Genomic DNA, 21,309 nt, shown 5'->3' with positions numbered 1-21,309 from the left:
GCCTTACCCTTTATTCTTAGGCTGTGACCCCTAGTTCTGGACATCCCCAACATCAGGAACATTCTTTCTGCATGTAGCCTATCCAGTCCCATCAGGATTTTATATGTTTCTCTTTATATGTTTTATATCCCCTCTCATTCTTCTAAACTCTAGCGAGTGCAAGCCCAGTCGATCCAGCCTTTCTTCATATGTCAGTCCTGCCATCCCGAAATCACTTTGGTCATGAAACTGGCATGTTGATATTGTCATGCTACGTTTTAATTATTCACAAATCTTGCAGGTAGAAGGGGATTTGTAAAATGTTCCTCAGATGGTTGAAGATTTCAACTTGAAGAAAACATTACCATGGAAATATGTTTCCATGGCAATCTATTTTGTAAGAAATATCATGAAGAAAATAAAAGTCACAAATTATTCTTCTGGCCTGAATTTCATACCTGTTGGGTGTATCAGCTAGGAGGGCCCGGAGGTAGATGTGGAATCGTTCCCAGGGGATTTCGCATTGATGACACGATTTTACACTGGCTGGCCAATTTTGGCGTGCCCAGCATTTACCGTGCCTCTTGAGGTACATTTTCTGGTCCTGCCCACCAGGGGAATTGTCGCGGGTGAGATGGAAAATTTGCCGGACATTTAAAAATCTGCTGACCTTGGGGAAGCATTTCCAGGCATACCCGCCCCAAGAGCGGAAATTCCCAACCTTTGATTGTTTGGGAAATCTAGGCCCGGCCCGGGAGCTGGTCAATGCCGACCCGGTGAGGGCTTTAAAAAGTTGGCAGCTTCCTGAAGGATGGATCGAGATGGGGAGGAGCCTCTAGATGCTGTCCAGAGGAGAATTGCTAATCTTAACTTTCACAGCAGTCATAGCCTCAGCACCCAGTGAGCACGGCAGGAAGGCAAGTCTGGTGGGAACTCCTCCCCCTGTTTTTTAAATGAATGCCTTGGAGTACTGGTGGAGGAGGTCAATGCCAGACGTGACATTATGATGCCACAGGATGGCAGGAGCAGGCCACCGCACTTTGCCAAAAAAACCTGGGCAAAGGTGGCAGCACAGGTTAATGGTAAAGATATGGTTTGGTGCACATGGCTCCCATGCTGCTGGGGAGGGGGGTTGGAGGGGTGGGGGGGGCGCCGGGCACCAAGACGCAGCAGTTGCAAAAGTAAGTTTAAATCACTGTGAGCAAAAGAGGGACTTTTTACGGTGATCACCCATTCTGCCATTGTTCATTAAGTTGTTTACTTGCGATTGTCAGTATCTTATAGTATTACATTTACAATTTTGCTTTGTTAATGGCCTGAGTAAACCTCATTTGTTTTATTGGAGCTACTCACGCCAGTGTCTCATCCTGGATATAAGGGACTGTAAACTTCTTTGTACTGGTACTGAATATACTTTAGGTTCAATGGAATGGCTCATTGCAAACATTTAATAAATGAGAGAGTGCCCCTGCCATGAGGTGGGAGCAGTGCCTTGGCAAGCTGGCTGAAAGTGTATTGCATCAAGGCCTCACCGGTGCCCCTGCCTCCCTGAAGGTTCCAGAAGTCTGTCGCCATGCCTCACCGTGTTCTTCCCTGGGTTCCTCATCTGACCCACCACTAGAGTCATCAGCTGCTGCAGGTGAAGCTGCCTCGATATCCCCATCCTTTAGTGGGTCCTTCCTTGCCAGAGCCAGACTGCAGCATATGATGATTGTAAGAGACAAATGCTCGGGAATATTGCAGTGCTCTCCCAGAGCGGTCCAGGCATCTGAATCTCATCTTCTGCTGTCCTCTCTATCACCGCCCTATTATATCCCTCATCTGCTTCTGTCCGCATCATTAGCCAACTTTTCAATGGATAGCCCTTGTAAAATCTTGGTCAATAGTCTTTGTAATGGCTTTAATTGGTCCTTAAATTGTCAGTGGATGTGGCTCTGTCGACCACATGTGCCCGCCGACCTCAATATTGCAGGCATGCGCAAAGACGTCAGGACATGTGCCTGACATTTTGTACAATTTTACATGCATTCAGGTTGATTTTGGTCTAATAAATAAATATAAATGTTGCAAGCTATTCAGCTATTCTTATTGATGCTTTTATGTACGATTGCATTTTTAAATTCATATTTATTTCAAGAGGTGGTAATTTTGCTGTTAGGTGCTGTTACCAACAGCCACAGTGGTATTTGAATGGCAATGGGTATGAAAATATTAAATAAAATAATATTAAGTGGAATGTTAAACCATGGATTTCGTGTAGTGAGTTCAGTTCAATGTACTCGATATGATTTTGTGTTCTCAACATTCAGTTTCATTAGACAGGAGTGCATATTGGGAACTTAGAGGTTGATGTCTTACTGCAAAATTCCTGCTCGACATAGGTTCATTAATTTTAATTACTGGAAAATAATTTGGACCTTGTGCTAATCTTCATATCGGAATTGCAAAGGGATTTCCCAACACTTGAAGCTCTTTTCAACAGTAGCACACCTCTAAATGATCCCAAAGCCTGCTATAGGACAACAAGGTTATAAAAGGTGAACTGAGTCATGGGATCATGGTTCGGAAAGCTGAATTTTAAATTTCTACAGATTTTAAGAGGACGGAAAGAATGAGGGAGGCATTTTGATGATATGAGATAGCCTGAGTTTGAACGGGAAACAATGGAGGATAATTCATCTGATTGTAGCAACGTCATACATGCACTTCTTCAGTTGTTTCTCAGGGTTCACTCTGACTACAACTATCATTTCACACAAAAGTTCCATTAAAGTGCAAATATAACCTGAATCCAGAGTCAAGACCCAACCCTAGCAAGATTTTAGGATGAATAGCAGGTATTAGGAAAACTGCTGTACTTAAAGTTGATATGAAGCGGCCCGGTGGCACAGTCGTTAACACTGCTGCCTAATGGCACCAGGGACAAGGACTTTTGCCTTGGGTAGCTATCTGTGTGGAGTTTGCATGTTCTCCCCTTGTCTGCATGAGTTTCCTCCCGGTGCTCCACTATCCTCCTGCAGTCCAAAAATGTGCCGGTTAGGTGGATTGATCATAATCTATGCACAGGGCTACAGGGATAGGGTGGAGGAGTGGGCTTAGGTAAAGGGCTCTTTCAGAGGGTCACTGCAGACTTGATGGGCCGAAATGGTCTCCTTCCACACTTTGGGGATCCTATGGATATCACCACGACCAAATAGGATGCATCCGAGAATACTGAGGGAAGTAAGGATGGAAATTGCAGTGGCACTGGCCATACAATGCAAGCTTCCTTAAAAACTGGGATGGTGCAAAGGATTAGGGAATTGCAAATGATACATCCTTGTTCAAAAAAGTGGAACAATAAACCCAGCACCTACAGATCAGCCAGTTTAACCTTGGTGGTGAGAATACTTTTAGAAATGATCATTCAGGACTAAATCAACAATCACTGGGACAACTGTGGATTAATTAAGAAAAGCCAGCACAGGTTTGTTAAAGGCAAATTGTAAATAATTAATTTGATTGAGTTGTTTGCTGAGAATGACGCAATAAATGGAGAATGATTGTTCCCATTGGCAGATGATTTGAGAATCGGAGAACACCAATTTAAATTGATTGGCAAAAGAACCAACAACAGAATAAAGAAAGACTTTTTTAAGCAAGTGCCGTTAGGATCTGGAATGGACTGCCTGAAAGTCTAGTGAAGAGAAATTCAATTGTGTCTTTCAAAATGTAATTGAAGAAATACTTGAAGAGAAAAAATTGCAGAGGTACGGGGGAAAGGGTAGAGAAGTCAGACTAGCTAAGCTGGCCTTGCAAACATGGTCATGACAGGTCAAATGGCCTACTCCTGTTCTGTAAGCATATTCATAGGAAGCAGCCTCACTCCAGCTTCCAATGAGTTGTAGGGCCTTGGCATCCAATTTATATTTCATCACTGGGACATTCTTTGGGGCTTCTCCTGCTACACCACTGAGCTTGGGGCTTCTCTCACTTTACTGACACAATTTTGGTAGAAACCCAAGCATTGCCTGCAGTTGCAGTGACAGAGCAGGAGACAAGCCAAAGAATTTTCCAGTGTTCATGTTTAACTTAGTAAGAAGTCTTACAACACCAGGTTAAAGTCCAACAGGTTTGTTTCAAACACGAGCTTTCGGAGCACGGCTCCTTCTTCAGGTGAAGAAGGAGCCGTGCTCCGAAAGCTCGTGTTTGAAACAAACCTGTTGGACTTTAACCTGGTGTTGTAAGACTTCTTACTGTGCTCACCCCAGTCCAACGCCGGCATCTCCACATCATGTTTAACTTGGGTGAGAAGCTGATACCATTTTTGCACTACTACTAAATCTGTAGCGTGAATCTACTGCAAAATAATGCATTCATGATTAGGTTGGAGATAGAAAGAGAAAAAACCTTTGTTAATTAATTTACAGTTTATCTATGCACGATGAGAGAAATTTTGGAACTCGATATGCTCGATCTTGATTTCAATGCAGGAAGAAGAAAGGGAAAAAGAAAATCTGAAAAACAATGTGAAATGTCTTGTATTTATACTCTTATTGATTCATTTACCAGCCAATCAATCTAATGTCTTTCTATCACACCATTTACAACTGATTGGCGACCATAGTAAATACATCAATGTTCTAGAATGTAATTTATTTTCATTTCACTTCAAAGAAACACCATCATATGTGAAGTGCTTCCAAAAGTTGTGATAAGTAGCCATATACATGCAAGTCTTTTTCTTATGAAGGGTTTAAGACATAAGTGGAATCTTTTGGTTCTAATGTGGTTCAATTGCAGTGCCGATCCTCACCATTCTAGTTGAGAATTTCATGTTGGTGGTTAGAGCTGCTATGGCCCCTTAATTGCTCAGTTGTCTGAAACTAATGCATTTACCTTTTTATTAAATTCATCCTGATGTCATGCATACTATTTACATAACCTTTGTCTGTTAAAAAATAATTGGTAAAAACAGTGTGAACACATTTTAATGTTTTTTTTTACAATCTGCAGGATATGAACTGACATTTCAAATAAATTGATGAATAAATGAATTTGAGAGCAGTTTTGACAGACTTGCAAAATTAGGTAAATATTACAGCATCAAACAAAAAATGGAAACTCTGTCACTTCCTTTGACACAGTGAGATGAGTTGAGCCTTTTATTAATTGACTAAAACCCCAAACATTAGAAACAAAAAAATTCAAACTAAGCATTAGTAAATCTAAATAGTTTTTTTAATCACTATTTTGCTGTATAAACACTAACAGGTAAATACTATTTTGATATATTATTTATAATTCTTGGGGCAAAGCAGCTGTAAGCTACAGACCTGCATTATTCTGAAACTACACAGATCAATCATAATGCATGATTGTCAACTTTAGATACAGCTCAGCCTATGAGGTTTTTAGTCTTTTTCTACTTCTTCAGACAACGCATTTTAACTTAGAATATTTTAGCAATTCTTCTGTGGAATTTTGATGGTGATGGTCTTAATCTCGGTGTACTCCTGGAGACCATATTCTCCCCTAGATAAAAAGAATAATAATCAGTAATTTTGCTCAGATGGTCATAATTTTTATTCATCTGTAGGTGATTACATAGTTGAACATATATCTGTATTTGATCATTTTGGCTCCATCTTTCTGAGACCAGTAAAATTGGGAGCATGCTTACCCCATGCCTATAATAAAAAGGGCAGACTTGACTAAATTTAATGAGGCGAGCCCCTCTTCTACAACTGGTTTCCTCCGCAAGAATTACATCACAGTGCATTTGGTTGCCACTTGTGAATTTCAACTGTCTAATTGGACCTAAAGGGCTGTTGTCTGTCCTTTTTTAAAGAGGATATAATTATTGACACTGCAAACAAACTTTGTTGGATAGGGATTTGTCTGTAAGTAGAAGTGAAGGCAAAACAGCTACTATCAATGAACTACCTATTGCAAGAGGTATGGTTACCCTTTTGGAACAGGAAGCTAGTCTATGGGCGGCATGGTAGTGGTTAGCACTGTTGTTTCACAGCGCCAGGGTGTCTTACTACAGTTGTACAGGGCCTCAGAGTATTGTGTGAAGTTTTGGTCTCCTTACCAAAGAAAGGATATACTTGCCTTGGAGAGAGTGCAGCGAAGGTTCACCGGACTGATTCCTGGGATGGCAGGATAGTCATATGAAGAGATATTGGGTCAAATAGACCTGTATTCACCGGAATTTAGAAGAATAAGAGGGGATCTCATTGAAACATAAAATCCTGACAGGACTGGACAGACTGGATTCAGGGATTTGTTTCCCCTGGCTAGGGGTCTGGGAAAATGGATCACAGTCTCAGAATACAAGTTAGGCCATTTAGGACTGAGATGAGGAGAAACTTCTTCACTCAGAGGGTAATTAACCTGTGGAATTCTGTACCACAGAGGCTGTGGAGGCCACATCACTGAATATATTTAAGAAGGAAGTAGATAGATTTTTATACTTGAAAGGCATCAAGGAGCATGGGCAGAGCACTGGAATATGTCATTGAGATAGTGAATCAGCGATGATCATATTGAATTGTGGAGCAGGCTTGAAGGGTCAAGTGACCTTCTGCTGCACCTATTTTCTATGTTTCTATCCTCTCCCTATAGCCTCTGGTATTTGAGGTCCAGGTTGGCATCAATGAAGTGAAGGGCTTCCTTTGATATCCTGCTTCCCTCTGGTTCAGTGAAAGGCTTTGGAACAAACTACCGATCACTCCAAGTCAACTAACAGCCTCAGTGGTGGCTGCCATGGAAAGTCAAAATGAGTCCCACACTTAATCTGATCCATCTCTATTCTGCCTGAATGGTTCGAAGTGGACAGGAGATCTGTATTCATACCGATGAACTGCTCACCCCCATAAAAGTCAGGATTTGAATCAGTTTCCTACCAGAGGTGTGTTCCTACTTTTAAAACAGACCTGGTCCCTGTTTTCACCTCTTCAGCTGAAAATTCAGCTCTCCATCACTGTCACCAAGATGCTCAAGACAGATCTTCTGTGTCATAACTAGGCATGACTGGTGTTTTGCAAACATGAGTTCATAAGTACTTACAGGAGTGCCTCATCCCCTAGGTGCCTTTGGTTTGAAAATTCTATTTCTTGAATGTGTCTTCTTCACCCAAGCCATGAGCATCATGAGAATGGCTAAAAGGATTCTCATCAATTTCAGCTTTGTTAATTACTACTGCAAAAATGGTCACAATTCCAAGAAAGTTCATCTTATCAAACAGAAAGTTTCCACAAAAATGTATAAAAAGAAAAATGGCTGTTTGCAAGATGCTCAATGCCTCAGCAGAGAAATGCTTTCATTGACAAAAGTATAAACTACTGCACTCAGTGTTAGCAACTACAACATAATATTAAGGGAGACTAAAGGCAGGCAAAGTTTATTTTCAAGTCATATCTATTGTATAGGGGCAAGTTGCGGGACAAGGAACAGTCACCAAAATTGCTGGATTCAACGTGGGACCTAATTTTCATAAATTTTATTGAAATCAAGCTTGTGCATGATTGCAGCTCAACCGCCTGCTACTCAAAAATAATCACACTTTGGAACATATAGCAAAACGGTCAAGCTATGCCTCATTTCAGCAATGATGTGGAGATGCCGGCGTTGGACTGGGGTGAGCACAGTAAGAAGTCTTACAACACCAGGTTAAAGTCCAACAGGTTTGTTTCAAACACGAGCTTTCGGAGCACTGCTCCTTCCTCAGGTGAATGGAGAGGTATGTTCCAGAAACATTTATATAGACAAAGTCAGAGATGCCAGACAATGCTTGGAATGCGAGCATTTGCGGGTAATCAAATCATTACAGATCCAGAGATAGGGTTGTGATCCCAGGTTAATGAGGTGTGAATTGGCTCAAGCCAGGACAGTTGGTAGGATTTTGCAAGTCTCCATTCACCTGAGGAAGGAGCAGTGCTTCGAAAGCTCGTGTTTGAAACAAACCTGTTGGACTTTAACCTGGTGTTGTAAGACTTCTTACTCATTTCAGCAAGGCACTGTGGTGCTCTCAAAACCTCAGAAAATCCAGACTGTTGCTGCTTTTAAAATATATAGCTTAATCCCAAATTGGTTTTGATTTGATTTGTTTATTGTCACGTGTACCGAGGTACAGTGAAAAGTATTGTTCTGCATACAGTCCAGACAGATCATTCCATACATGGAAATAAAAACATACTGCATACATGAATACACAATGTAAATGCATCGACACAGGCATCGGGTGAAGCATTCAGGACTACTCAGTGGAGAAGATGTGTGCAGAGATCAGATGAGTCCATAAGTGGATCATTCAGGAGTCTGGTAACAGCAGGGAAGAAGCTGTTTTTGAATCTGTTCGTGCGTGTTCTCAGACTTTTGTATCTCCTACCCGATAGAAGATGTTGGAAGAGTGAATAAGCCCACTTTCCCAAGGCAGCGGGAGGTGTAGACAGAGTCAACGGATGGGTTGAGGTAATAGTTTCTGTAGTTTCTTACGGTCTTGGGCCGAGCAGTTGCCATATCAGGCTGTGATGCAGCCAGATAGGGTGCCAGATAGGATGCTTTCTATGGTAAGGGGAGGGATCAATTCACATACTAGTGGAGACATGCAGACTAATTGTCATACACCTACTACCTGCACAGCCCAAACAACATTCTTTAATATAAATGAAGAATGTGGGTAATGGCCTGTGAATCTGCTTGCCAGATGAATCAGTGTAAATCTGCAACACCGACAAATATCTCCCACACAGGATTTCCTGTTAAAATTGGTGTAATTAAAATCCAAACTTTAACCCTTGATTTTCTTTTCTTTTTCAGGTTTTTCTACCTTTCTGTAGACCTCTCGACTTTCCAAAGTAGAAAATGTAATTCACATACCTCCCTCCACCAATGCACAATTTAAGGCATTTCAGTTCTATAAATTTTCAACTCGCAATAGCATTGAACTAGAAGTGTGGACAAGTCTTAAATATTAAAAGATCTTTATTTCAATACTTACATTTCTCTACCATTTCCAGACATTTTAAATCCACCAAAAGGACTCTGTACATGCAAGGCATTGTAGCAATTAACCCTGTGGAAATATTAATACATTTACCAGTGCAATCAATGCAATAAAACCTCCAGTTCGTATATTGTTCAATTGAATGTTACCATATTCTATAAATGCTTAGAAAAATGCTTACCACACGGTCCCAGCTTGCAAAGCTGAAGCCACGGTAAATGCTTTGTTAATATCTTTGGTAAAAACTGCAGCAACCAATCCATAATGTGTGTTGTTGGCTCTTTTGATAACTTCATCTATTGTTTTAAACTTGATGATTTGTTGCACTGGCCCAAAAATCTATTTTGTTTGTACAAAGGAAGAAATATATTTGAAGAAAACAAGAATTGTGCACACGATTTTATCAATCCTTGTACACTGGTACGCTATTAACTAACGTTGGTTACATTTAAAGTATAATGATATAATTTATAACATTTTAGTTCCTTGCTTTTCCTTTGCTCAATTAAATAATTCCTTCAATACACTTGGATGAAGTATTGTTCTGGTCATTATGTGCATAAATGTATTCAAGAAGAAACTTATAATTTCACTTCCTTCCCCATGATTTTGGCAAGTGATGATTTCTACTATGTGGTGACACTAAACAGTATTAATTTGCCCGATTGTTTACTGTCGGTGCTAGGTCAGGCATCGAGGTCTCATGGTCGATCTGCCTGCCAACGTATACTGTTCAAGTCTACACTTTGTGAATTATGACCTGAAAAATAAAACCCTGTTGGTGCCCATGGAACCTTACACAAGTGTAGGTTCTTGTTTTTAAGAACAGAGGATTAATAATTGAAAATCAAGTGAAAATATCGGCAATGCTATAAAATTGCTTGTTGTGGCCAGGTAAATACAAATTAAATCAAAATAACTCTGGTGTTGTACAGGTAAGAATTATCATAGTTGGCTCTGTAAATATTGGCAATGACATTGCTGCTCCAATGGCTGGTGATATTTGAAGAACAACAAGAATTAATTGGTGCATAATTGATCGAAATGTTTTTAATATCTGATGAATACAACATGTTTTTGCATTGAAGTTTAAAAACGGAATCTAATTTGGAAATATTGTAACTTTGAAACATTTTTTCTTACAATATTCCCATTTTTTAAGTTAGTTGATTTTTAAAAAAAAATCAGCTTGAATGATCGGGGCTGCAGATGTTATGGTTGCTTTAAGTGGTATTCTGGGACTAGTACCAGAATGTGTGCTTCTCTTACAAGATAGGGCCGTGCCAGCCTCTCCTCCCCAACGTGGAGCACTCCACTATTACAAAACTCTGTATTTTATCAGCCTGTCTGACAGCTGGGGAAGTTTTCCCATTGAGGGTACATTGGAATCAAACATCAGTCAGGGCCAGCATTCTAACTGAGGCTGCAGTGCCAGAACTAATGGGTCATGAAAGAGAATACTTCTTCTGTGAAACAAAATAATAATGACCTTTCCTTTTCTAATGAATTATTTAAGAGTATGAGTCTGAAATGCATAGCAGCATTAGAATTTGGCATGTGTAAAGCTACATTACCTCTTCCTTGGCTATGCGCATTTCATCTGTAACCTCTGAGAAAACTGTTGGCTGTATGAAGAAGCCTTTATCTCCCCATGGCAAACCTCCACATTCCAGCTTGGCTCCTTCCTTCTTCCCACTCTCAATTAACCTGAGAATTTTATCGTACTGCTCTTTGCCAATCTGTCAAAACGTTATCACAAATAATAAAAGACTACATTTTGCACACAAAGTATTATGACAATGATCTCATAAGTGTCTGTGGATCTTTTATCTCTGTAAATTTTTGCACAGGGTTATTCTGTGAAAATATATGGTTATTGTATCATTTATGTGAAAGCTAAATTAAAACTAAAAGAATAATGTTTGCCTTACTTGCCTTTTGTAGAAGTCTCACAATTCAAATATTTGAAAATTTAAAATATATAGTGTCAGCAGTAACTGAGCCATTAACAACCTCACTTCTGAACCAGAGGCTTATAGATTCAAGTTCTGCTACTGAACTTGAGTCCTAAAATTAAGGCCAACACTCCAGTGCAGTACTGAGGTATGCTGCACTGTTGGAGATGTTGGCTTTTGGATGAAGTTAAATCCAGGTGCCATCTACCCTCTCAGGTGGACATAAAAGATGCCATGGCACTATTTTGAAGAAGAGCACGAGAGTTATCCCCAGTGTTCTGGCCAATGTTTATCCAGTGAAGCAGTCTCAAGTTGTCGAGTGTCCTACTCCTTCTCCCAATTCATATGCTGCTCATGTGTATAAATCAACATCACTTGAAAAGATTATCTGGTGATTATCACACTGCTGCTTGTTGGAGCCCACTGTTTGGAAATTTCACTCCCAACCCAGTTCGTGAAGCATGCACGGTAGCACAGTGCTTAGTACGGTTGCTTCACAGTGCCAGGGACCCAGGTTTGATTCCCGGCTTGGGTCACTGCCTGTGCGGAGTCTGCACGTTCTTCCCGTGTCTGCGTGGGTTTTTCTCCAGGTGCTCCGGTTTCCTCCCACAAGTCCTGAAAGACATGCTTGTTAGGTGAATTGGACATTCTGAGTTCTCCCTCCGTGTACCCGAACAAGCGCCGGAGTGTGGCAACCATGGGCTTTTCATAGTAACTTCATTGCAGTGTTAATGTAAGCCCAATTGTGACACTAATAAAAATTATTATTACACTACTACTTTTATTGATAAGATGTTTAGTCACAGAATGTCTGGTTCCTTTTTCCGAAACCTGTGTCCAAGCAATTCCCCTTCATAATCTGGTGAGCAGCAGTATCCCCTTACGTTCTTTTAATGAAACCAATAATCAATAAATTAAACAAGAATGACAGAGGTGATAGCCCCTGGTGGGGCAGTAACTCAAACAAATGTGTCAAAAAGAAACTTAACTAAATCAAAATGTCATCACCAGGGGTGATAATGCACCCCAGCCCCCATGGAACCCACCGGTCGTGGAAGGCCGGAATCATATCGGTAGACACTGCATGCTTCCTCTCGAAGGCCACTCAGCCTTGAATTTAGCCACGGTACCGAGTCTGATCCGACGAGTCTCCCTTTTATAAGTGCTGTTAGTACTTAATTAATCAATGGCCGCCCTTCAACTGTGTATCTTAACAATATAATTAACATACTATTAACACACTGTAAAAATCAATTGCCTCATTTCCTGCATTACGACAAGGTCTACACATCAAAAAAAGTAATGATATTGGCTGGAATGAGTTTTGGGGCATTCGGTGGATACATAAGGGAAATATAAATGCAAGTCTTTTCTCTTTTATTTATTTTGGTCAGATATAAAATTTTGCTTCATATTTACAGCATTTTCTAGTCTTTAACCCAGTTTTACAATACTCTCAGTTTTTATTTTGAATTTGGTCAATTTGTTAACAAGCACAAAAGCACTCCTGTGCAATAGTTACACTACTTTAATTTTAAGGTTTGGCCATTTGTTCCACAATTAATCTAGAACTTTGTATATGTAATCGGGCCTTAGAATGATGTTTAATTAATTTTCATTGAAATTAAATACATTGGATTGGATTTGAATTGGATTGGATTTAATTTATTGTCAGGTGTACTGAGTTTCTGAGCTGATGACGGTGGTGGCAAACTCGTTTAGGCTGGCAGCTGGGTTTTTGAATATGGACCAGTCCATTGACTCCAAGCAGTTGCATAGGACCTCTTCTGTTGCCTCATACCAGCATTGCACGAGCTTCTAGGTCAGATTCTCCATCTTAAGTTTCTACTTGTATGCCAGGAGAAGGAACACTGTCTTATGGTCTGATTTTCCGAAGTGATGTCGGGGGATGGATTGGTAGGCGCCCTTGACTTTTGTGTAGCAGTGGTCAAGAGTGTTGTTGCCCTGGTGGGACAGGAGATTTGTTGGTGGAATTCTGGCAGTGCACTCTTGAGATTGGCCTGATTGAAGTCCCCAAGGTACAAGGGGGAACAAGCCCTGTTTCGCTGTTATTTATAGCAGTGTACAATTCACCAAGCTCCTTCTTCACTTCTGCCTGAGGTAGGATGTAGATCGCCATGATGATGGCAGAAGTGAAATCCCATGAAGGTAGTATGCGCAGTCACTGATTTCACAGTCAGGTATTCCCGGTCCGGGAAGCAGCAGTTTGCCAGGGCCGTCCCGTCCGAGCACCAGGAGGAGTTAATGGAGGCAAAACCCTCCACCCTTCCCTTTGCCCGATGATGCCGTGCGGTCCATCCAGTGTATTGAGGAGCTGTCAGGTTGTATGGCACAGTCTGGTGAGGCAGGGGTGAGCCAAGTCTCCACGAAACAGAGCACACAGCAGTCTCTTACTTCCCTCTGAGAGGTAAGTCTAGCATTAAGCTTGTCCAGCTTGATTTCCAGGAGAATGCTGGGGAGAGGAGACTTGAAACTGCATTCTTTTAGTCTCACCGGCAGACCTCTGCATTTTCCTGGCTTCCTCAGTCTGTGGCTGCTTCTGGATGGTGCCGGGGTCTGATGGGAGAAGTCTCACCTTGTGGAAGGCAAATGGTTGTGTCTGGCAAGTTCCTGGGCGCTAGTTGCGATTTTGGGGTTGCCGGGGGGGGGGGGGACACGTTCGCGGTCCGGTCAGGCCCCGGGATTCCGGGAGGACGGGTCTACCTTTTAGTACGTTTGGATTTTCATTTTCAGAACTTTGTGCTAATTATTTATTAAGTCTGAGAAAGGATATTTAATTTAAACATAGTGGGAAGGTTTTCAGATTGGGGTGAAGCCGATGGCTCCCAAAACCAAATTCCCTCCAATGCTGTGTTTTTCTCATCTTAAAAAAAAAAGAGCTTGCTTTTATGTTTTACATTCCATGCACTCAGGATATCCCTGAGAATGTCACAGTAAAAGTGACGTAGGCAAATGCAGTGATCAATTTGTGCACAGCCTCGTCCCATCAAAATGAGTGAAATGGCCAGATGATCTATCTGACCTTGGGGCCAGGATTCACCCCCAACCGGCAGGCGGGCCGTACCGGAGCCAAAGAGTGGTGTGAACTACTCTGGTGTTGGGCCGCCCGGAAGTTGTGGAATCCTCCGCACTTTCAGGGGTAAGGACGGCGCTGGAGTGGTTGGCGTCACGCCAATCGGCGGCGAAGGGTCTCCACTGGCCGGCAGGAGTTGGCGCATGCGCGGGAGTGCCAACATGTTCTGGCGCATGCGCAGAACCACTGGCGTGATCCCTGCGCATGCATAAGGGGTTTCTTCTCCGCATCGGCCATGGCGGAACTTTACAGAGGTCAGCGCGGAAGGAAAGAGTATCCCCAAGGCACAGGCCCACCCGCAGATTGGTGGGCACCGATCCAGGCCAGACCGCCGTGGGGGCCACCCCCGGGGTCCCAATGCCCCCCCCCGAGGACTCCGCAGGCCACCCTCAGAGCCAGGTCCCACCGGTATGGACCACGTCTAATCCACGCCGGCAGCACTGGCCGAAAACGGGCAGCAACTCGGTCCATCAGGGCCCGGAGAATCACCGGGGGTCCACTGCCAACGGCCCCCGACTGGCGCGACGTGCCCCCCACCCCTGCCAAAAAACCGGCGCCGGGAAATTCGGCAGCCAGCGTCGGAGCGGCAGGGCGAGGATAACGCCACCCCCCTCCCCCCCCGGCGATTCTCCGACTCGGCAGGGGGTCGGAGAATCCCACCCTAGGACTTCCCAAAACATTTCACTGCCAATAAAACTCTTTTGAAGTGCAGTTATTATATGCTGAGTTACTAGGAACAAAAGAGTAAGTAGCAGAAACAAGTGTTCGAACAGGCGAGGAGTTGATGCTGGGAAAGCCACCCGGGAAGAATAGGAAAGGAAATAGACCAGGAATGGAGAAAAGTAGCAGTAATGGTAAAGGATTTGTAGCTAGAGGTCTGGCCATACTTAGAGGAAAACAAGGGGCGGGAGTCTCCCGCACTTGACGAGATGGCCCGACGCCGGCTCCAAGAGCGGCTCGAACCACTCCGGCGTCGGGCTGCCCGGAAGTTGCGGAATCCTCCACAGTTAGGGGGGCTAGGCTGGCGCTGGAGAGGTTGGCACTGCGCCAAAGGGGTGCCACGAGCCGGCGCGAGTTGGCGCATGCGCAGGACTGCCGGCGTGTTCTGGTGCACGCGCAGGGGGTTTCTTTTCCAAGCTGGCCATGGTGGAGCCTTACAGAGGCCGGCCGGTCGGGAAAGAGTGCCCCCACAACACAGGCTTGCCCGCAGATCGGTGGGCCCTGATCATGGGCCAGGCAACTGTGGGGGCCTGCCCCAGGGCCGCATCCTCCACCCCCCCACCCCCCCCGATGACCCCGCCAATTGCCCTCCAAGCCAGGTCCCGCCGGGATGAACCATGTCTATTTCACACCGGCAGGACTGGCCTAAAATGGGTGGCCACTCAGCCCATCGGGGCCTGGAGAATTGCTGGTAAAGGATTGCTGGTAAAGGCCCCCGCTGCCAACAGCCCCCAACTGGCGCGGCGTGATTCCTGACCCCGCCCGTAAACCGCGCGGAGAATTTGGCAGTCGGCATCGGAGGGGCAGCGTGGGATTCACACCGCTCCCCGGTGATTCTCCAACCCGGCGGGGGGGGGGGGGGGGGGGGGGAGAGAAAATCCCACCCAAGATTTCTGCATTAACAGGTATTTTCCTGTACTTTACTGTTGAAGCTGCCTTTACCTTGTGCACTTTTCCTCCCCAAGAGTTTCATACCTCTCCCACCAATATTCCTTCAAAGCAACACAGAAACCTGTAAGTTCCCATACAGGCTGTGTAGAAGTTGCCCCCTTTATGTTATGGCTGTGCAAAAATATTTAAAGGGGCTGGGCAGTTATAAAATTGCCCTAGTACCTCTAAAAAATTGAGGATACTTTGCTTTGCACTATTTATAGCTCTTAAGTCATCGAGCCACACAGTACAGAAGAGGCCCTTTCACCAATTAAGTCTGCGCAACAAAACTACTCTAATCCCACTTTCCAGCACTTGGCCTATAACCTTAAAGCTTTCGCTGTCAATCATTCTGTTGTATCTGGGGAAGTGGTGGCATAGTGGTGGTATTGGACTGGTAATCCAGAGGCCCACGGCAAAATCCCACCATGGCAGATGGTGAATTCTTGGATTGGCTTATTGTCAGGTGTACCGAGGTACAGTGAAAAGTATTTTTCTGCGAGCAGCTCAACAGATCATTCAATTTGAATTCAATAAAAATTTGGAATTAAAATTCTAATGATCACCATGATTAATGATCATCACATTATTAATTGTTGTAAAAATATATCTAGTTCATTAATGTCTCTTAGAGAAGGAAATCTGCCATCATACCTGTGACTCCAGACCTACAGTAATGTAGTTGACTCTTAAATATACTTCCACTCAGTCAAGGGAAAAATAATCCATGACTGATTCTACTACTGCTGTTGGGTAGATGACTGAGGCAAGGCTGCACTAGGGTTTATAGAAAGTGAGCATAAATTAGGCTAGGTTCTAAGTGTTTTCTTTGGAAAAACCCAATTGATTCACTGATGTCCTTTAGGGAACGAACCTGTGTTATGCTTCTTGAAAGAATGCTCGAAGTCGTCTTTAAGTTAAAGGATGGTTTATTGTGCTCCACAATAAGTTACAGAATTGCCTTGAGAATATACTGCTCTTCAATGTTCTGCAACTAGGCCCAAAAGACTTGCAGCCCTGAGCTCAACTTCCACGTCCTGCCTCCTTAACCCTCCGGTCCAAGTGGGCGAGGGCGGGCCTTCGGCGTCCCTCTTATTTGTCCCCGCGCTGCCCCCTGGTGGTACTTCCATTTCCCATCAGCCCCTTCTGTACACACTCAGGCGAGGATCACTACAACCTGGAACTTAGCACTTCTTTGTGCTCTGCCTGCATGTGGTTGACTCTTAATTATGTCGATGTACTCAATTATATAAGCAAACACTCATCAAGAGAAATGGCCACCACCTTCTCAAGACAAATCCCAGACAATATACACCCACATCCAAAGAAGTTTTTTTTTAAAGTTATGGCACTAACCTTCCCCATTGCAGGTTACAGTGCTGTGACACCTTTAAGAAAAGAGAATGGGAACTTTCTTGAAGCTCTTCTTTCTCTGCAACTGTAACTGGCATGTCTGGTAAAGTTACAGCAGTATAGCTGAATCAGCCCCAATGAATTTCCCTTCTTGCATTACATCTGCCCAGAAGCCTCTAGAGGGAGATATATGGAAGCTTTCTGTGCATTGCTTATTCGCATATCCATTGGTGCAAGAATTGGTTGTTGGCAGATGCTAATTGCTGCAAGAGCTAAATGAGCAGGAAACGCCTCTGCAGTCTGTGTGATTCAGCAAATGCTGAAGGACAGGAAGATAAGACAGGAATATTGGATGGTTGTTTTAATTTGAAATAACTGTAGAAAGCATCAAACACATCTCACATCGAAGCAACAGCAAAAGGAAACCAACCAGCAAGCAACTAACCTATAAGTAGTTGATGATCTGTCTAACCAGTATAGAACTGCACATTGATTGACATTATGATTTGCCTGCATGGCATACATCAGCTGGAGATTCACTGCACGTGCACTGCACTTTTGGCAACAACAAGATGCCATCCAAAGTGCCTTACCCCACAAATGTGCTGCATATTGCAGGTAATGTTTTGGAACTCTAAGAGCACTCATTACCACAAAAAGAATGCTGAGAAGCTGTTCACTCCTTATCCTACCTTATGGTTGTTCAGCTCCCCTAACACACAAGTAATGTATGGAGAATGTCTAAGCCCTCCTTCAATTTAATAGCCTCACATCCCCATATCTCTTACTTCACCTCATCTGTGCCCAATGGCCAGCAAACTCTGGTCAGTCGAGGCTCCCCTCTTTTGTTAACCAGCTCAGGCATTTTGTGGGGAGGTACGATACCCTTGATGTGGGAGATGGTGAGGTTGGTGGCACCATGCCTACAGTAGCTAATTGACCTCCTCTCTCTTCCTGACTTCCCTCTGAAGCACTGTACAATGTCAGAACTTTTCATTGACTTCTGTCTCCAAAATTACAAAGGAATTGTGCTCACTTATTACAGGCTTCTATCCTGCTTTGCTTTTTACAAATACAACATAGCACAGGAGAAGGAATATGATTGAATTGATGAGGGTGATTAGAACTAAGTCTTTCAAGAGTTTCAATTGTATGGTACAGTCATTCATCATCTTATTACAAGTCTAAATAAGCAGTTCTGATGAAAGTGATGGTTCAGTGCACCTTAACACAGAGTAGCATTATGAGAGTTTGTGATCCAAGTTTCCTTTGAGTTTACTAATCAAAGATTCATGGGATGATGCCAAGTTCAGGTAAACTGCCTATTTAAATACAGTACAGTAACTTTCTAAGGCTAGCTAAATCTGTTTTGTCTCATTCTGAATCTTCCACTGTGTTCAGAACATTGCAAGTTAAAGAAAACTTCAGCCATTATCACAGCAGTCTACATCCCACCCCAGGCAGAAGTGAGGAAGGTGCTGGATGAACTGTACACAGCCATAAACAACTATGAAACAGAGGCCTTGTTCATCGTGGCTGGAGACTTCAACAAGGCCAACGTCAAGAGTGTACTACCAAAATTCCACCAGCACACCTCCTGTCCCACCAGGGGCGACAACACTCTTGACCACTGCTACTCAAAAATCAAGGGCACCTACCGTTCCATCCCCCGACCGCATTTTGGGAAATCAGACCATAAGACTGTGCTCCTTCTCCCGGCTTACAAGCAGAAACTGAAGCGGGAGAATCCAGCTAAGAAGGTTGTGCAGTGTTGGTTCGAGGAGACAGAAGAGCTCTTACGTGACTGCTTAGAGACAGTGGACTGGTCCATATTTAAGAACTCAGCGACTAACTTAAATGAGTATGCCACCACCGTCACAGACTTCATCAGCAAATGTGTGGACGACTGCGTGCCAAAGAAAGCAGTGCGTGCGTTCCCCAACTGGTAACCATGGTTCAATCATGAGATTGACTCCCTACTGAAGGACAGATCTGAGGTGTTCAAGGCAGACGACCCTGTCCTATACAAGAAATCCAGGTACGACCTCCGCAAAGCCATCCGAGATGCCAAGAGAGAATATCAAACTAAGCTAGAGTCACAGACAGACTCTCGGCAGTTGTGGCAAGGACTAAACAACATAACGGGCTACAAAGCGAAGCCGAGCAGCATCTCTGGCAGCAGCGCACCCCTCCCCGATGAACTTAATGCATTCTATGCTCGGTTCGAGCAGGTAACCAACAATCTGCTGTCGAGTGCCCCAGCAGCCCATAATTCACCCATACCCACCATCACAGTTTCCGAAGTCAGATCAGCCTTCCTGAAAGTGAACCCACAAAAGGGTCCGGATGGGATCCTTGGTCGTGCATTCAGAGCCTGCACAGACCAGCTGACAGGGGTATTCACAGACATCTTTAACCTGTCCCTACTCCACTCCGAGGTCCCCACCTGCTTCAAGAAGGCCACCATCATACCGGTACCAAAGAAGAACCAGGCAATGTGCCTCAATGACTACCGCCCGGTGGCCCTGACGTCAGTTGTAATAAGTGCTTCGAGAGGCTGATCATGAAGCGCATCACCTCCATACTCCCGGAACGCCTTGACCCACTTCAATTCGCATACCGTCGCAACCGGTCCACATCAGACACCATTTCCCTGGCCCTACACTCATCCCTAGAGCATCTTGAAAACAAGGCCTCCTACATCAGACTCCTATTTATTGACTACAGCTCCGCCTTCAACACCATAATCCCAGCCAAGCTCATATCAAAGCTCCAAAACCGAGGACTTGACTCTCCACTCTGCAACTGGATCCTCGACTTTCTGACCAACAGACCACAATCAGTAAGAATGAACACCAACACCTCCTCCACAATAGTCCTCAATACCGGTGCCCCGCAAGGCTGTGTACTTAGCCCCCTACTCTACTCCCTGCACACACACGACTGCGTGGCAAAACTTGGTTCCAACTCCATCTACAAGTTTGCTGACGATACGACCATAGTGGGCCGGATCTCGAATAACGAGTCAGAATACAGGAGGGAGATAGAGAACCTGGTGGAGTGGTGTAACGACAACAATCTCTCCCTCAATGCCAGCAAAACTAAAGAGCTGGTCATTGACTTCAGGAAGCAAAGTACTGTACACACCCCTGTCAGCATCAACGGGGCCGAGGTGGAGATGGTTAGCAGTTTCAAATTCCTGGGGGTGCACATCACCAAAAATCTGTCTGGGTCCACTCACGTCGACGCTATCACCAAGAAAGCACAACAGCGCCTATACTTCCTGAGGAAACTAAGGAAATTCGGCATGTCCACATTAACCCTTACCAACTTTTACAGATGCACCATAGAAAGCATCCTATTGGGCTACATCACAGCCTGGCATGGCAACTGCTCGACCCAGGACCGCAAGGAACTTCAGAGAGCCGTGAATACCGCCCAGTCCATCAGACGAACCTGCCCCATCCATGAACTCCATCTACACCTCCCACTGCCTGGGGAAAGTGGGCAGCATAATCAAGGATCCCTCCCACCCAGCTTACTCACTTTTCCAACTTCTTCCATCGGGCAGGAGATACAGAAGTCTGAGCACGAATAGACTCAAAAACAGCTTCTTCCCCACTGTCACCAGACTCCTAAATGACCCTCTTATTGACTGACCTCATTAACACTACACCCTGTATGCTTCATCCAATGCGAATGCTTATGTAGTTACATTGTATATCTTGTGTTGCCCTATTATGTATTTTCTTATATTTTCTTGAATTTTGTTTAATTCCCTTTTCTTCCCATGTACTGAATGATCTGTTGAGCTGCTTGCAGAAAAATACTTTTCACTGTATCTCGGTACATGTGACAATAAACAAATCCAATCCAATCCAATCCAAAAAGAGGTTTGCTTATACAAGAAATAACTTGATCCTTGCAAAGAGTTAAAATTGCTCCTGCCATAACATTAATAGACTGGGATTTTCGGGGCCTACCGTGGTAGGTTCCCCTGTGCCAGATCCGGCAAGGTATTCAAATGTCCATTGACTTTGGCGGGATTGAGAGATTCCGCTGGCGGAGTGGCTGGAAAATTCCCGCCATTTACTGCATAATTTGTTACCAAAATGGAACCTTGTGAATAAACTGAACATTCCTAATTTTGGGGAAAAAAAAAATAGCTGTTATATTTTTACTGCCTTGTAGATGTTGTTGAGGCTTTTTGAACTCACACCAGCAGCCCCACCATCCCATAGAATAACTGAGGGGCCCTTGAGCACCCAGAGAGAGGAGGATCTGTT

The 21,309-nt window shown here is 43.9% G+C and overlaps 1 protein-coding gene across 5 annotated transcripts in view; it reads right to left on the bottom strand.

The window, feature by feature from the left end:
- Positions 1 to 4,922: 4,922 nt before the first annotated feature.
- The window catches only part of LOC119970402 (retinal dehydrogenase 1-like), a 177,140-nt gene continuing 160,753 nt past the window's right edge, over positions 4,923 to 21,309 (bottom strand). For all 5 annotated transcript variants that reach the window (XM_038804964.1, XM_038804963.1, XM_038804965.1 and 2 more), the window contains 4 exons: positions 10,546 to 10,710; positions 9,153 to 9,310; positions 8,966 to 9,040; positions 4,923 to 5,493 (listed from right to left, as the gene is read on the bottom strand). In XM_038804964.1, the coding sequence (XP_038660892.1) occupies positions 5,421 to 5,493; positions 8,966 to 9,040; positions 9,153 to 9,310; positions 10,546 to 10,710 (471 nt within the window). In that variant the 3' untranslated portion in view covers positions 4,923 to 5,420. The remainder of the gene's footprint in view (positions 5,494 to 8,965; positions 9,041 to 9,152; positions 9,311 to 10,545; positions 10,711 to 21,309) is intronic.

This window comes from Scyliorhinus canicula, chromosome 8 (assembly GCF_902713615.1).
Source record: "Scyliorhinus canicula chromosome 8, sScyCan1.1, whole genome shotgun sequence".
Classification (NCBI taxonomy): domain Eukaryota; kingdom Metazoa; phylum Chordata; class Chondrichthyes; order Carcharhiniformes; family Scyliorhinidae; genus Scyliorhinus; species Scyliorhinus canicula.
This window is presented reverse-complemented; position numbering and strand designations above follow the sequence as displayed.